The 15,497-nt window shown below is 37.2% G+C and overlaps 4 protein-coding genes across 5 annotated transcripts; 2 read left to right on the top strand and 2 right to left on the bottom strand.

The window, feature by feature from the left end:
- The first annotated feature begins 446 nt into the window (after positions 1 to 446).
- LOC147920605 (uncharacterized) lies at positions 447 to 1,882 on the top strand. Its single transcript, XM_087501158.1, has 2 exons — positions 447 to 1,020; positions 1,260 to 1,882. The coding sequence occupies exons 1-2, from the start codon at positions 447 to 449 to the stop codon at positions 1,880 to 1,882; spliced, it is 1,197 nt and encodes a 398-aa protein (XP_087357284.1).
- Positions 1,883 to 3,070: 1,188 nt separating this feature from the next.
- On the top strand, positions 3,071 to 4,749 carry LOC104767885 (putative F-box protein At2g16290). The gene is made up of 2 exons (XM_010491851.3): positions 3,071 to 3,622; positions 3,761 to 4,749. The coding sequence occupies exons 1-2, from the start codon at positions 3,194 to 3,196 to the stop codon at positions 4,607 to 4,609; spliced, it is 1,278 nt and encodes a 425-aa protein (XP_010490153.1). The 5' UTR covers positions 3,071 to 3,193; the 3' UTR covers positions 4,610 to 4,749.
- Positions 4,750 to 4,951: 202 nt separating this feature from the next.
- LOC104766506 (ferredoxin-thioredoxin reductase catalytic chain, chloroplastic) lies at positions 4,952 to 11,132 on the bottom strand. The gene is made up of 6 exons (XM_010490410.3): positions 10,840 to 11,132; positions 10,626 to 10,738; positions 10,483 to 10,532; positions 10,314 to 10,385; positions 5,298 to 5,358; positions 4,952 to 5,197 (listed from the first exon to the last, which is right to left on the bottom strand). The coding sequence occupies exons 1-6, from the start codon at positions 10,937 to 10,939 to the stop codon at positions 5,153 to 5,155; spliced, it is 441 nt and encodes a 146-aa protein (XP_010488712.1). The 5' UTR covers positions 10,940 to 11,132; the 3' UTR covers positions 4,952 to 5,152.
- Positions 11,133 to 11,559: 427 nt separating this feature from the next.
- LOC104766505 (uncharacterized) lies at positions 11,560 to 13,468 on the bottom strand. 2 transcript variants are annotated; one of them, XM_087502248.1, is made up of 6 exons: positions 13,145 to 13,468; positions 12,599 to 12,634; positions 12,276 to 12,474; positions 12,104 to 12,182; positions 11,852 to 12,007; positions 11,560 to 11,753 (listed from the first exon to the last, which is right to left on the bottom strand). In XM_087502248.1, exons 1-5 carry the CDS (start codon positions 13,306 to 13,308, stop codon positions 11,886 to 11,888), a joined length of 600 nt encoding a protein of 199 aa, XP_087358374.1. In that variant the 5' UTR covers positions 13,309 to 13,468; the 3' UTR covers positions 11,560 to 11,753; positions 11,852 to 11,885. The 2 variants fall into 2 exon arrangements, with proteins under 2 accessions (XP_087358374.1, XP_019096674.2); XM_019241129.2 differs by having other exon boundaries at positions 11,890 to 12,007; positions 13,145 to 13,463.
- Positions 13,469 to 15,497: the final 2,029 nt, after the last annotated feature.

Below are 15,497 nucleotides of genomic sequence, written 5' to 3'. Positions count from 1 at the left end.
TTGGTTTACCAAAGTGTTTTATCAGATCTAAAGTTGATATGCTAAGCTATTTAAAGGATAGGCTAAAGGCTAAACTCTCGGGTTGGTACACAAGATGCTTATCACAAGGTGGAAAAGAAGTATTGCTGAAGTCGGTAGCACTAGCAATGCCTGTGTTTGCTATGTCATGCTTCAAACTCCCAGTTACGACCTGTGAAAGTCTTCAGAGTGCAATGGCCTCTTTTTGGTGGAATGAAGATGAACACTCAAGGAAAATTCATTGGCAGAGTTGGGACAGATTGTGTTTACCTAAAGATTATGGTGGACTGGGTTTCAGAAACATTTAAGTGTTCTATCAAGCATTATTAGCAAAACAAGCATGGAGATTACTTCAATCGCCAAACTGCCTACTTGCTAAACTTATGAAAAGTAGGTATTACAATGATTCCGGTTTTTTGGAGGCTTCTATGGGGAAGAGACCATCTTTTGCTTGGAGAAGCATCCTGTTTGGGCGAGAGTTGTTGGAAAAAGGACTGGTAAAGAAAGTAGGAAATGGGGAAACAATTAGCGTATGGATGGATAAGTGGATCCTAGATGATGAGTTTAGAGCGCCTTGGAGGAAAAATTTGTTCTTTGAGGTAGGGCTAAAGGTAAATGAGCTTATTGATGCCTCAACTAGTTATTGGGACCAGGAAATGCTTGAAGAACATTTTTTCCCACAGGATATAGCTAGAATAAGAGCTATCAAGCCTATTGTTTCTCAACAGGATTTCTTTGCATGGAAGTTCAATAAAAGTGGAGACTACTCAGTTAAATCTGCATATTGGTTAGCGGACCAAGAAAAAAGTGCCCATCTGATCAAAGAAGTCTCGACAAGACCATCTACGCTTGAGCTGAAAAAACTGGTATGGAGAATTCACACCGATCCAAAGCTAAAAATCTTTCTCTGGAAAGTCTTGTCAGGGGCTTTACCAGTAGCTGAAGCGCTAAATAGAAGAGGCATGGATATGGATAGTGTTTGTCAACTTTGTGGAGAGGAAGGTGAGTCCATAAATCATGTTTTCTTTACCTGTTCAGCGGCCAGACAGATATGGGCCTTATCCGATTACCATTTTCCGTTGGAGGGTTTTCAAAGTGGATCGGTATATTCCAATATGTATCATCTTCTAGAGAACAGGAACAATAAGGATTGGCCTACTGATTTGAGAAGGAGCTTCCCATAATCTGGAGAATATGGAAACATAGAAATTCTCTGTTTTTCGATGGGGTTAGTTTCTCAGCTGCAGAAACAGTTGGAAAATTTAGAGAAGATGTTACAGAGTGGTTTGAGGCTCAAAGTGAAGAAAATAGAGGAAATGCAGAACATAACCAAAGGGAGGCAAATATGGTTGACGGAAGGGCACCGATGAAAGTGAAAGGGTGGGAAAAACCTCCACAAAATTGGTTAAAGTGTAATGTAGGTTCTTCTTGGTCGAAGAGAAACAAAATTGCAGGTGGAGCCTGGGTTTTAAGAGATGAAAAAGGGGAGGTTTTGTTGCATAGCCGAAGAGCTTTCGGAAGGATTGAGAATGCGGAAGATGTAAAGCTGCGTGTGGTGCTACGGGCAATCGAAAGTATGAAAAGCCATAAGGTAACAAATGTTATTTTTGGTGTTCAAGATAAAGGGCTGGTACATGCGGTGGAGAGACCAATTGCTTGGCCAAATTTCAAAGCTCAAGTTTTGGCCATAAGGAGTTTTTTGGGAAGATTGCAGTACTGGAGACTGTGTACTGAAACGATAACAACAAACCGAAATGCAAACTTAATAGCACAAAGTGTCACAGGAGACCTCAGATTACAATCGTACGTGGAAATGGGTCACCCAGCATGGATGACTAAAGTCTTTGATGAGGAGAAAGCTTGAACTTTCGGTTTGATGAGGATCTGTTTTATTAGGCAGAGTCGATTATCTTTCTGAACCGTTTCTTTTGTATATACCCTGTTTTTGTGGATGGAGAGATTAGTTAGGAGAACTAACTGGGTAAAGGAGTGAGGGAGCTTGGAATGATTTTTTTGTATATCATAAATGTGTATGTTGTGGGGTTTTAAAGGCCATAATTCAATATAAGACCAGATGACAAAAAGAAAAAAAAATTCTAGCTAAATGTAGAACAAGTAACATAATTAAATTAGATTAACTCCCAGAACTTTCGGTCATCAAAATAATTAACCAATTCTTTTTCTTTTTGTGGACTAGATGTGTTTTTATAGATGTCATTTTCACTTGTCAGGTGATTCGTATTAGATGTTGGTGAGAGTTTGTGATGAGAAAAACTGTATTTACTCTTATTAAAATAAGTATAAAGATGGATATAATCAATTAACATAAATACAAATCTCTATGATTTGACATCTATAACAATTCAAAAAATCAGCGTTAAGGTTAGGGTACGTCCAACGGGAGAGCATGGAAGTATTGCTCAGCAAAAATAAATTAATAAAATATTTAAAAAGAGTAGTGAGATTGAAAACCCTTCTCAAATGAGCAAATTTCAGAAACATTTCTGACACCCATTTTACATGTGCTAACAGATGATTGGTCTAACTTTTTTATTTTTAATTTAAATTTTAAATAAATAATTAAAAATAATAAAATACTATATTTGAGAAACGTAACGTGTTTCTACCCGATGAAAATGATCTTATGGATTTTTAGATCCTTCAACAATATATATGTCAAATACTAAAACAATTAAGGAAGTTTATATTTATTTGGAGATTTATTAGCCAAAACAAGATTAAATTTCTAACTCCGGAAAAAAGATTAAATTTCTAACTGGGTTATATGTCAATTAACTACACATTTCTTTAACATATATCTTTATTTTCCTTTATTTTACAAAATAAAATCTCATATTAAATTTTGCATTATATTCTACTTTATATTTGAGTTTTATATGGTTTAATAATATTTTCAATAATCAATAGGGTAATAATAAACGTAAAAAAATCCAAATATTCATTAAAGATAAACTAACTACATTTTTTTTTTACCATGATATGTTTCTTCATTTTCTTTGGCTTTATATGGTAAGATATCTTTCTTTATTTCATAAAAAATCTACTATAGTTTCTAATATTTAATGTGAAATTCTACTTTACTTTTCCTATATCTTCATTTTCAATTTCCTTACCTCTTTTAAGTATTCCTCTCGAGCTGCCATCGAATCTAACCATGGCAGATTGGTCGGTGCTTCCGAGAGACATACTAATACTAATTGTTGGTCGTTTTGAGACATCTTTCGAGATTGTCCTCTTCCGATCCGTCTGCAGCTCATGGCGGTCGGTTGTTCCTTCCCCGCGTGATTCCCGCTGCTTAGGCATCAAAACTCATATCCCCATGTTTGTCCACCATAGTTACAGGGGAAAACCTCGGTTCATATCCCCGTGTTGCACACTAAAAAAAATCCCAGTTTATCTTGTGAGGTTCAACACTCCGTTTGGTGATGATTATTTATTGGCAGAGGTGGGTGAAAGAAGATGGAAACCAATGTCGATGTCGTCGCCATTAGCAAGTCATGGTGGTCTCACACCCAAAAGCACTATATTATTGTTCAACTCTCTTACCACTCAAATTGTCTCTTTGTCTCATTACTACTACCAGGTTATTAGTTCTGAGTCTCTATTACTACATACGGTGCATGAGTATTATTTTTTTTTTTTATTATTATTATTTTGTACTGAAACTAATTTCTTAAACTTATTTATGCCTTGGATTAAGCTTACATAGCCTTGGATGCAGATAAACTTGGAGTTTAAGAGATATTTTTGTTTGCGTACCGGAGTTAAATGGGGTACTACTTCCAAAACAGTTGAATATCTTGAACTGAACAATGAAGATCGCAGAGATTTCAGTTTGCTAGCTGATATAGAAGGCGATATGATGATATATAGCAGCCTTGACATGAGATGGACGGAAATTTCGGTCTCTCCCGAGAAATGTCGAGATATAATTTCGTTCAAAGGCAAGTTTTATGTGGTTGATAAAAGTGGATGGGGACATGTTTTTGTAATCGAACCCTCTTTGGAAGTTTCGGAGATCCCATCGGTCACACGGTCGATTTGCAAGTGTTCGGAAGAAAATCTCGTGAAGTCAGGAGAAGAGTTGTTGCTTGTGCAACGGTTCATACCAGGAGATTGTTATGAAAAAGATATGTATAATTGGTTCCCATTCGACGAGTCTCATCTTGAACATATGTATACATGGTTCAGAGTCTTTAGGCTGGATGACGAAGATGGAGGGAGGAGGAAGTGGGTTCAAGTTAATGACTTGAACGACCGAGTGATCTTTCTTGGAAAACGGATTAATCTCTGCTGCTCGGTACAAAATATTCCGGGTGCAAAGGAGAATTGCATTGTGTTCATTGATTCGGTATATGGTATTATTAGTGAGAGTGAATCAATCCTTTTGTTTGACTTAAGAACCAAAAGAACTACTACTGCCTTTAGTGAATGTAGAGGCTACATGGGCGCATTCGGTGCAAATCTTGAATCGCTGCTATCTTGTGGAGTTTTGACTTTGCCAAATCCAGCAAACAGCATCTATGATTTATTTAGTGATTCCATCTGGCTTACTAAAGAAAAAGATTAGAAAGTTGTAATCTTTATGATATCTTTCGAGTATCATGTTCAAATCATTTGGTTTGGACTCAGTTTGATGAATTTTGACTCTTTTGGTTCGCTTAACTGTGTACACATAAAATTCTGAATTCAGTTTAAACCCTTATTGAACCAAATGTTTTTAATAAATAAATTGGTTTGGGAACATGTTCGATTGGATTTAAACTGTTTTAGTATACAGATTGTCTCTTCTAATACTGTTTGGGTAGATGTTGGATTTTGTTAATGTTCATCATTTTTCCTTTCTTGTGGATTGGTTAAGTATGTTTTCACATCGCTTAAGCCAAAACCATAGCCTAATGAAGACTTCGTGTAAAGTTAGATCCTTTTATATTGCTTTTAATAGTTTTGCAAACAAAAGATCCATACAGAAGTATGTATCTGAGAGTGAAATAGTTGTACACAAGAACGAAGAAGATGCTCTGGGGTATCGATGTACAGACTGCATTTGAAGTGAGATATATCTCATTTGACCTAAAAGAACAGAGGTGGCGAACACAACAAGAACCACTTATCACATGTTAGCTGTTGTCTCTTTTATTTCCTCTGATGTAATCGTCTGCACAAAACCAAGAAGAGAAACGAATTAGATCTCCCATGTTTAACGAAACCCGCATTCTTGGTAACAAACAAAAAGTATATTTGATATGAGATTTAACCTGATCCTTTCCGGCGAAATCATTATCAGGAGTTAAGAAAAGCATACAATGGCACTCCTTCCTGATGAACCAAATGATTCAAGATGTAAAACATAAGTATTATCAGAAATAACCGATACCAGATACTATTGAGGTTATAGGTTGGGCTTTGTATTATGGGCTTGTGTCGTAATGTTTACGTCAATGACGGTGTATGTTAACTTAGAAACTCTAGCGTTGATCATGTATAAATATCTTTGTAATGTTTGTGAATAAAAGACAACTCAGTTCAATACCTAATTCTTCATGGTATCAGAGCCTCTCTAAATTTTTTTTCTTCCGCTAAACTCTTCTTGCTTTGTTTCTCCTTTTGTTAAGAACAAGTTTATTTTTTTGCGTGACAAGAAATCATGTCCAAAATAGATGATAGTTCATCATCTTTGAAGCAGGCTCCTGCATTGCAGATTTGCAGCGACCTACTCCGGAGACGGTGTCTCCCTACACTTTGTCCAGTTCGGATAATCCTAGAGCTATGATCACCTCCGTCATGTTGACTGGTGATAATTACAATGAATGGTTCACTGAGATGTTTAGAAGAACAGAGCCTTGCGTCTGTGCGTACACGTGAGCAACAACAAGAAGCCGTCGGCTTTGTGACTCGTCGTGAGCAAGCTCCAGAGGTAACCGCATATTTGGGACGAACAAACACTTCTGGTGGTGGTCACAGTCTGAATTCTGCTCAGCGTCGTTCGATACTCTGTTCTCATTGTGGGAGAAGTGGTCATTCAAAAAGTGATTCTTGGTAAATCGTTGGATTCCCTGATTGGTGGAATGAGCGATCAGAGAAATCACAACAAAAGACTGGTGGTCGGGGCTGTGGTGGACGCGGTTCTGGTTTCTCTTCTTCTGGACGAGGGAGAGGACAATTTGTGGTTGCTCATGCAACTAGTGCTAATGCGTCAGTGTTTCCTGAGTTCACACCCGAACAATTGAGAGTTCTCCAACAGATGGTTTCAGAAAAATCGAGTTCTAGTAGTGATGATCGACTTTCTGGTAAGAAGGATCTCGCTGATGTTATTATTGACACTGGGGCCTCTCACCATATGACAGGAAATCTTTCCGTATTAATCAACCTTAAGAATATTTCTCCTTGTTCTGTATGCTTTGCAGATGGTAGTAAAACATTTGCATTGAGTATGGGAGTGTTTCCCTTGATAGAGACAGTGTCTTTGGACAATGTTCTCTATGTGCCAGCTCTAAACTGCACTTTAATATATGTCTCCAAGATTTTGAAGCAAACCAAGTGTGTTGCTATGTTTACTGATACTTTGTGTGTGTTGCAAGACCGTTTTTCGAGGACTCGGATTGGAAGAGGTGAAGAGCGTGATGGTGTTTACTATTTTAAGGATGTTTTGTCTGCAAGAATACACAGTGTGGCTGTTGGTTCCGATCAAGTGTTGTGGCATCAAAGACTAGGGCATCCGTCTTTTTCTGTGCTTTCTTCTTTACCGTTGTTTTCTGGTTCCTCGAAATCTCCTGGCTCTCACTCTTGTGACATTTGTTTACGAGCCAAGCAGACTAGAGAAGTGTTTCCTGACAGGTTTAATAAAGCCGACGATTGTTTTTCTTTAATACATTGCGATGTTTGGGGTCCCTATCGAGTTCCTTCTTCTTGTGGAGCTGTTTATTTTTTTACTATTGTTGATGACTATTCTCGTGCGGTCTGCACTTATCTTTTGCTTGCTAAGTCTGAAGTTCGTAATGTGTTAACTAACTTTATCACATACGCTGAAAAACAGTTTGGAAAATCCGTTAAGACGGTTCGCTCTGACAATGGAACAGAGTTTATTTGTCTCTCCTCTTATTTTCGTCAATGTGGAATCATTCATCAAACATCTTGTGTGGGGACTCCAAAGCAAAATGGTCGAGTTGAGAGAAAACATCGACATATCTTGAATGTCTCACGGGCTTTATTGTTTCAGGCTAGTTTGCCTATTCGTTTTTGGGGAGAAGCCGTTCTTACAACTGCTTATGTTATTAATCGAACTCCTTCATCTGTGCACAACGGCTTGTCTCCGTATGAGGTTCTTCATGGTTGTAAACCATCATATGATTTGTTTCGTGTCTCTGGTTCTGCTTGTTACACACATTCTGTGCAGAGAGACAAGGATAAATTTGCTCCTCGAAGTCGGTTTTGTGTATTCGTCGGTTATCCCTTTGGGCAGAAAGGGTGGAAGGTGTATGATGTTGAGAAGAACAAAATTTTTGTGTCAAGAGACGTTATTTTTCGTGAGGATGTGTTCCCTTTTGCAAATCGAGAAAATTTTGCTCTCTCTCCGCCGTCTTCTCCGCCTATTGATGTTGTCACTGATGATGACTAGGTGATGCCTTCGTCGGTCAGGGGGAGTTTGGACTTGGTCTTACTTGTTGATCATGTTGTCTCTCCTCCGCCAAGTCCTATGGTTGTTAAGGAGGTTGATGATTCTCCGCTTTTACCTCCTTCCCCTATTGCGTATGACACACCATCCTCTGTTCCGGACTCTTCTCCGGTTTCACCTTCCCCTGTTTCTGTGGACAAGCAGGTCCTTGATACATCTTCCTCTGCAGTTGCGGACTCATTAATACCTTTTTCTCCTGTTCGTCGTTCCTCTGATCCTGTTATCACTTGTTGTTGTAACTCCGGTTGTTCCTCCTCCTCTCGGTCAACGATAGCATCAAGCTCCTGGTTGGCTTCGCGACTATGTCACATATAATGTTGTCTCTGCTCTGGAAACCCATCACGCTCTTCCTGACTCCACATTCCTGGTATCGTCATCGGTTCAAGGTAACTCACTCTATCCTCTGACGAATTACATCTCTGATGATGTTTTTTCTCCAGGGCACCGTGTTTTCTTAGCTGCGATTACTGCTCATGTTGAGCCACGACACTTTAAGGAGGCCATTCACCTCAAAGTTTGGAATGATGCCATACGCAAAGAGGTTTATGCTCTCGACGTTACAGGAACAATTGAGATTTGTGATTTACCGCCTAATAAGATTGCTATTGGTAGTCAATGGGTCTACAAAACTAAGTATAACGCTGATGGTTCCATTGAGCGTTATAAGGCCCGTCTTGTCGCACTTGGTAATAATCAAAAGGAGGGTGTTGATTCTAATGAGATTTTTGCTCCAGTGGTGAAAATGACCACTGTCCGTTCTGTTCTTCGTCTTGTTGCTGCTAAGAAGTGGAAAGTTTTTCAAATGGATGTCAATAATGCTTTTCTGCATGGTGACTTAGATGAGGAAGTTTATATGCAACTTCCCCCTGGGTTTCGTGCTTCTCATCCAGGCAAAGTTTGCCGTCTCCGGGAGTCTATCTATTGTCTTAAACAAGCTCCCCGCTGTTGGTTTAAGAAGTTGTCTGACTCTTTGCTCCGTTTTGGTTTTGTTCAGTCCTATGAGGATTACTCGTTGTTTGCTTACACTAAAGCTGGTATTGATCTCCGTGTCTTAGTTTATGTTGATGATCTAATTATTTGTGGCAACGATGGATACATGATTCAGAAGTTTAAGGATTATTTGTCTAAATGCTTCTCTATGAAAGATTTGGACAAACTCAAATACTTTCTTGGACTAGAAGTCAGCAGAGGTCCCGAAGGTATTTTTCTTTCTCAGCGCAAGTATGCGCTAGACATTATTTCGGATTGTGGTCTCCTTGGTGCTCAGCCTGCTCCTACGCCTCTTGAGCAGAATCACAAGCTTGCGAAAGACACAAGTCCTCTTTTATCTGATCATAAGCCTTATCGTCGACTTGTAGGTCGTTTGATCTATCTTACTCATACGCGTCCCGAGCTTAGTTATTTCGTTCATATTTTGTCTCAGTTTATGAAGTCTCCTCGTGAAGCTCATTAGACGGCAGCTCTTCGTGTGGTTTGTTTTTTGAAAGACACTCCTGGTCAAGGAATATTTCTTTCGTCGGATCCGGATCTAACTTTGAGTGTCTACTGCGATTCGGATTATGCAGGTTGTCCTTTGACAAGACGTTCCCTTACCGCATTTGTTGTTCTTCTTGGTGGTTCTCCGATTTCTTGGCGAACTAAGAAACAAAATACGGTCTCTCACTCGTCCGTTGAGGCCGAGTATCGGTCTATGTCTACTGCTTTACGAGAGATTCAATGGTTGCGGCGTTTGTTAAGAGAATTGGGTATTGATCAGTCGAAGCCTACTCGTTTCTTCTGCGACAACAAAGCTGCTATTCATATTGCTGCCAATCCAGTGTTTCATGAACGTACTAAACACATTAAAAAGATTGTCATGCGGTTCGTGATGCGGTTCGTGATGGGATTATTTCTACCAAACACATTAGTACGGATGATCAAATTGCAGATATTTTAGCAAAGGCGCTTGGTCGACCACAGTTTGATTACTTATTGTCCAAGTTAGGTGTGCAAAATCTCCACACTCCAACTTGAGGGGGAGTATTAAGGTTATAGGTTGGGCTTTGTGTTATGGGCTTGTGTCGTAATGTTTACGTCAATGACGGTGTATGTTAACTTAGAAACCCTAGCGTTGAACATGTATAAATATCTTTGTAATGTTTGTGAATAAAAGACAACTCAGTTCAATACCTAATTCTTCATATACAAATACTAATCAGCTTTGCTACCTGAAATAAGCCCTATGAAAACACAAAGGATCTTAAATTGTGGTGTACCAAAATTTGGTTAAAAAGGGCCACCTAGGCCAAGAGTTTGCAAGAGAGCACAAATAATCTTTTTAAATGGTTTGGTAACTGTTGCTAACTACTAGAGTAAACCAACTTCCATTTGCTAATAAGGAGCATCAGTAACCTCTATGATAAGTGTAACATCCTGTCTGCTGTTAAACACTAACCCTCTAACAACCACAACGAAGTTCGAGTCAAATCTATACCTTTAAACATATAACCAATCGATGCATCCCAAAGAACCTTATATGCTTAGTTCTAAGTACATAACAAGACAGAGACACACACAAACACAATGCCTAATACACAGCCAAGATGAAGATAGTTCATACCTCTCTCTCATTGGAACACACGGACAATTCCAAAATCCCTGCCCAACCTCAGCAGCTTTATCATCATAGTGTCTGCATCAACAACAACAACAACAAAGTATCAAACTTTCGTAATCCACAGCACTGTTTCATTACAAACATTCCAAATAAGAAGCAAACAAAGATTCACCTGCAAGGACAAAGCGGTGCACCATACGAATCTTTATGCTCAGCTAACCCCTGCTCCCAACAAAACATTTAAGCATTAATAAGTCTCAACATTAACTCAATCCCAAGATTCAACACAAAAACCCAATAAATAGTTTGTTATACCTTAATGACTACAGAAGTAACACCTTTATCAACACAGAAGTAAGTCCCAGAGCGACGAGCATATTGCTCCGAGAATTTTCTCATGATCTCTACAGATTTCTCCGAAGGTTCCGCTGCAAAAGCAAAAGCAATTGAATCTCAATCTCTCAATCACTTCTCAAAGATTAACGAAGAAGAAACAAAGATTTAGGGATTCAAAAAAAACAAAACTAACATTTGGCTCGGATTACGAAGCGACGAAACGAAGTTCCGGGAGTGACGCCAAGTGGACTCGAAACGAATCCGAAGCTACAAGAAGCGGCTTGAAGATTCATGGAGCTTTTCTTTTCTTTTCTTGGGGTATTTTGAAGATCCGAAGAAGGTTTCGTGTCTCTGTGTTCTTGAATTTGGGGATTTGTATTTGTTGTATCTATCAGCTTAAGTGCTTAAGGTCGAATTTTTCAGATATTTTTGTTTGTGTGTTCAATTTCCAGAAACCAATGCTCGCCACTCACACACAGAAACTCTAGAAAAAAAAAATGATAAAAAGCTTATCCTCAAACCGGACATAACCGTAATTTGATCATCAAACCGGTTAATGCTTGATTTCTTTCTATTTTAAAAGTTTCGGTTAAATTCGGTTTAGATAAATTTAAGTGGAATTACAAATTTTCGATGTATTTGGTTTATTGGATTGTTAATGGAAACAAAAAAAAACCGAGTTTGGGTTCGAGTTGATGAATTTTTAGTTCGGTTCAGTTGCATTAAAAAATCTTTGGTTCGACTTTGACTCCAAATTTGGTTCAATATTAATTAATTTGGTTCAATTGCATAAACTGATCATTGACGTCCTCAACCCGGAAATTACCGGAATTCGAGCATCGGTTTAACATTTCTTGAGTGTTATTTACCATCAGACTTTTTTATCAACATATAAATGTAACCAAATCTTCCATAGCGAAATAATTGGATACCTTTGATTACTGAACTTGGTATGAAGTAATTTACAGAGATTTTGACATCTATTGTAACCAAAGAAACAGTTACAAATATAATTTATTGTGTTGTGTTGCCGATATATAAGTTTTCTTGCTTCACCGTTTGCTTTATTCCGGTGAGTTTCATTGTAATAAGGAAGCGACTTTGATCCTGAAAACAGTTAAAAAGAGCTATGAGATCAACTGCGAAAAAAAACATAGTAAAAACTCGAAATTTTCATTGTTTCGGTTCGGTTTCTCAGAGATTACCGATGTATTTTATAAAGGGGTTCACGCATTGTACTTACGACTTGGCGTGAAGGTATTCATCTACAGTGATAGGTTTAGCTCCACCAAACCAATTGATTAGAAATATATTGGTGATCTCGAGTTTGAAGAAGTGGAAATCATGATCCTTAGGCCAATCTGCAAAAAAGGAAAAACAGATATAACGGACCATCACACTATCATACAATTATCATTGATTCTGTATCTTTAGAGTTAACAGAAACATTTGATTACCAATCATCTCCGGATGCTTTGTGAATAAAGCTTTTTTGGCTACTTGTGCTTCCTCAGATCCATCATCCAATAGCAGCAACTAAACCATTATATAAGATAAAGACCAAAGTTAAAAAAAAACACAATATCATGTTGGTAAGAAAACTCGGTTTTTTCCAGTCATGTACGTTACCTTCCCGGTTAGGGTTAGTTTAGAGCAAGTAGGATTCATTGGATCACTTTTACAAGTTCCAACGGGAGATTCACTGATCGCAAGTGAAGCTCTCTGGTCTTTTAGTGCGTTTCTTGCAGTTGGATCAAGCGTTGTCAAGTAAAAGTAAGGTATACCGCTGCCTTTCTCGGGTAAACCATCACTAAACGATACAACATTCCTGCAAAACAGAGACCAAGATTCGAGTAATGTCAAGCTCCCATATGTCTATTGAAGTGTAAAACCACAAACACCAAAAGAAACAAAAGACATTGTGATTTAAATTCATGAAAAAACAAGATTACCCGAAGGGAGCGCCTTCATGATCAATGGATAGTGTGCTGCAAGAGTAATACAATAACCGAAAAAGAAATAGTAAATCCACCATTGTTATACCTTAATCATAACAACAGGATTGCAACGATTAATCAACACAAACTCTTCCAACAATCTCTTATAATAATAAGGTTTCCAAAGAATCAATCTTGATGACGCAAAACTATGCCAAATCTCAAAACACCCAACAATATTGATAACTAAAGTACTTGACTTTGTATCAAATCTCAATTTTCAAAAAGATCAAAGCTTTGATGAACCAAAATCCATAGAAAATCTCAAGAACCCAACAGCGTTCATCCATATAAATCATCAAAGATCGGATTCAATCTTGTAAAAAGCTACAAACTTTATGTAAAATATATCCCTTTTATCAATTTCAATTTCAAAAAAAATCAATCTTTTATCAAGAATTGGATTTAATCTGCTAAAATACGTCCTGAAACTGCTTTCTAATAGATAAAATTACCCAATACTTGTTTCATCCTAAGAACTTGAGAATCTTGAGAAGTTACCTGAGAACACCCCAGATGTTCTGAGAGACGAGCCAACGAGCACTAGCGGCGTAGTCATGTCTATCAGGCTTGGAGACTGTAAGAATCCGAGCAGAAGAAGAGTGTTGTAGAATTGTCAAGAAGAAGAAGAAGATTGTAGGAAGAAGACGGAGTTGAAGTTCCATACTTTTTTTGTGTAATGATTGAAACGAAATTAACAAAAGATGACTAAAGAAAGAATAAAGTCAGAAAATTTTGAAGTCAATTTCGTCGTTATATAGACACCGAGACATGGGTTTTGCCGTTTTGAAACGTTTATCTTATCTCTTTGGATCACTTTGTATCTTCATTTTTATTTATTTATTTGTCTAAAAGATTTTATGTGCAAATTTGTCTTCAAGTTGACTAACTAGGTTGATACCCTAATTAAAAAGAGGATATTGAATTTGATATTTTAATGATTTAGTTAAATTTTCATATTTTTAAATTTTGAAAAATTTAAGTGAGTTTTTAGAAGATTTGATTGTGTTTTAGAGTTTTATATTTTTTTAAAAAAAAATGAAATGTGATTCTATGAGATTTTAGTAAAGTTTGGATAATTTTAAAATATTATAAATAAAATATATATATATATATATACCAAAATGTGATTTTATGAGATTATAGTAAACTTTGGTCGACTCTATGCCCACTTGGAAGCACATTTAGTTTTACGGGAGACAAGTGTTCGAATGGAACCGGAGGGTGAAGTCTCATTGCTTCATACAAGGTACCACGTAAATACACTAGTTTGTTCAAGAACTTCATGGAATCATAAGACGGCCTCTCGGGGTCATAGGTCGATTTATTTTGATCTCTTGGCGAATGTTAGTGACAACATGAGGGTTTTGAGACATGAGCGCATAAGTAGTGGTATCCCTCCCGACTAAAATAAAAGCTAACATGGTGTCTCTAAGAAATTTTTCATCATTATGGTACTTCAAGTACATGGTTGCATCCAGCTTCATGTGGGAGATCAAAAGATCCTCACTTTCTCCACTAGAATTCTCTTTTGATCTTATATCTTCTCTCTTATTTAATATATACATTTTACTGGTTCAATTTATAGTAGTGTTAGCTTCATAAAACTTCTTTTCTTGCCCGAATCCAACCCATCTTTGGAGCTTCCACAAGAAATTTGGTTTAATACGCATAATCCCTTTATTCTCACTATCCCTTCTTTAATGAAAGGACGAAACTACGCCTATAACAATTTTTAAATGAAAATTAAACATCCAATTGCACTCAGTATAGTGGGATTCAAACCCTGGGCGCGCGCGTGCACATGGAGCTTGCAACTACTGAGCTACTGTGTTTTTCGTTGAACACTTACTGGTTTAATTATATTTAACCTAAAACAGCCTTCATTAAAGATAATATTGTTTTTTTATAATTGAGGGGATTTTAAGAAATTGTTTTGATGATAATGGGGATATGAGAAATTGTTTTGATAATCCCTTCTCCTAACATCCGGCAAAACATCTAATCCCAAAATATATATATATATATATATTTTTAAACATAGAATAGTCAATTTTGAGATCTCCTTCATATTCAATTTTGCTGCAGCTCCATACCAAATCAATAGCTGAAGCTCCATACTCAAATAAATAGCTAGTCACGTGACTTCTTGATTGCAGCAGTCCTCTCCTTCTTGATCGTATATAAATTAGCAAAAAAAAATTATTTCTCTTTAATTGCTTGAAGATGTTTTTATTTGTCTTTAATTGTTGTTTGCAAATGTTTTGCATATCTTGAACTATAGAATTAGTAGAATTAATGAAAATGATAAATACTTTTGAGCGCGAGAAAATATCGAATTTACGGTATGCTCTTAAGTGAGATTGAAGTCGGGGACATATTTGTTGTTCGAGAATTCAATGACATGCAACGAATGCTTCATCTAAAAGAGATATACATATATCATTTCATTGACTATATGCATTATGTCTAATTTTGTTTTTGCTTAGACAAACCATATTATGTAGACACAATTTTTTTAAACCACATTAGTCGAAACTTTTTTTTTGACTTGTTTTGTCGGCCAACATTATTTGGAAAGATACATACCAACTCACAAGTAAATCGTGTATATGGTATAGAAGCAACGGCGGCTGCTCCACTAAACGCTCATATCACAAGCTAAATGGTTATTTGTTCTTGGGAAAGAAGCTGGCTAGTATTGGGTTTAATTGTAGCACATTGTAGTTACATTCAATTTGTTCAACAAATTGTTCTTCATCATTGTACTCCTCTGCGACTTGTTTCAGTAGCTTCTCCTGCAACTCATAAGCATCATCCCCTCGAAGAACATCACACGTCCATTTCACCTTTG

This window comes from Camelina sativa, chromosome 19 (genome assembly GCF_030686135.1).
Source record: "Camelina sativa cultivar CO46 ecotype springtype chromosome 19, ASM3068613v1".
Classification (NCBI taxonomy): Eukaryota; Viridiplantae; Streptophyta; class Magnoliopsida; order Brassicales; family Brassicaceae; genus Camelina; species Camelina sativa.
The sequence above is the reverse complement of the archived record's forward strand: the minus strand, read 5'-3'. Positions and strand labels throughout refer to the sequence as shown.

Excerpts from the sequence above, each read along its gene's own strand:
- LOC104767885 (XM_010491851.3), top strand. The coding sequence starts at position 3,194 with ATGGCAGATTGGTCGGTGCTTCCGAGAGACATACTAATACTAATTGTT. Across the intron at positions 3,623-3,760 it reads TGTCTCATTACTACTACCAG|ATAAACTTGGAGTTTAAGAG; the intron begins GTTATTAGTTCT and ends CCTTGGATGCAG.
- LOC147920605 (XM_087501158.1), top strand. The coding sequence starts at position 447 with ATGGGGAAGAGACCATCTTTTGCTTGGAGAAGCATCCTGTTTGGGCGA. Across the intron at positions 1,021-1,259 it reads TCAACTTTGTGGAGAGGAAG|CTGCAGAAACAGTTGGAAAA; the intron begins GTGAGTCCATAA and ends TTAGTTTCTCAG.
- LOC104766505 (XM_019241129.2), bottom strand. The coding sequence starts at position 13,308 with ATGGAACTTCAACTCCGTCTTCTTCCTACAATCTTCTTCTTCTTCTTG. Across the intron at positions 12,475-12,598 it reads CATGAAGGCGCTCCCTTCGG|GAATGTTGTATCGTTTAGTG; the intron begins GTAATCTTGTTT and ends TCTGTTTTGCAG. Across the intron at positions 12,008-12,103 it reads AAAGCATCCGGAGATGATTG|ATTGGCCTAAGGATCATGAT; the intron begins GTAATCAAATGT and ends CCTTTTTTGCAG.
- LOC104766506 (XM_010490410.3), bottom strand. The coding sequence starts at position 10,939 with ATGAATCTTCAAGCCGCTTCTTGTAGCTTCGGATTCGTTTCGAGTCCA. Across the intron at positions 10,386-10,482 it reads GCACCGCTTTGTCCTTGCAG|ACACTATGATGATAAAGCTG; the intron begins GTGAATCTTTGT and ends TTGTTGATGCAG. Across the intron at positions 5,359-10,313 it reads TGTGTTCCAATGAGAGAGAG|GAAGGAGTGCCATTGTATGC; the intron begins GTATGAACTATC and ends TTGGTTCATCAG.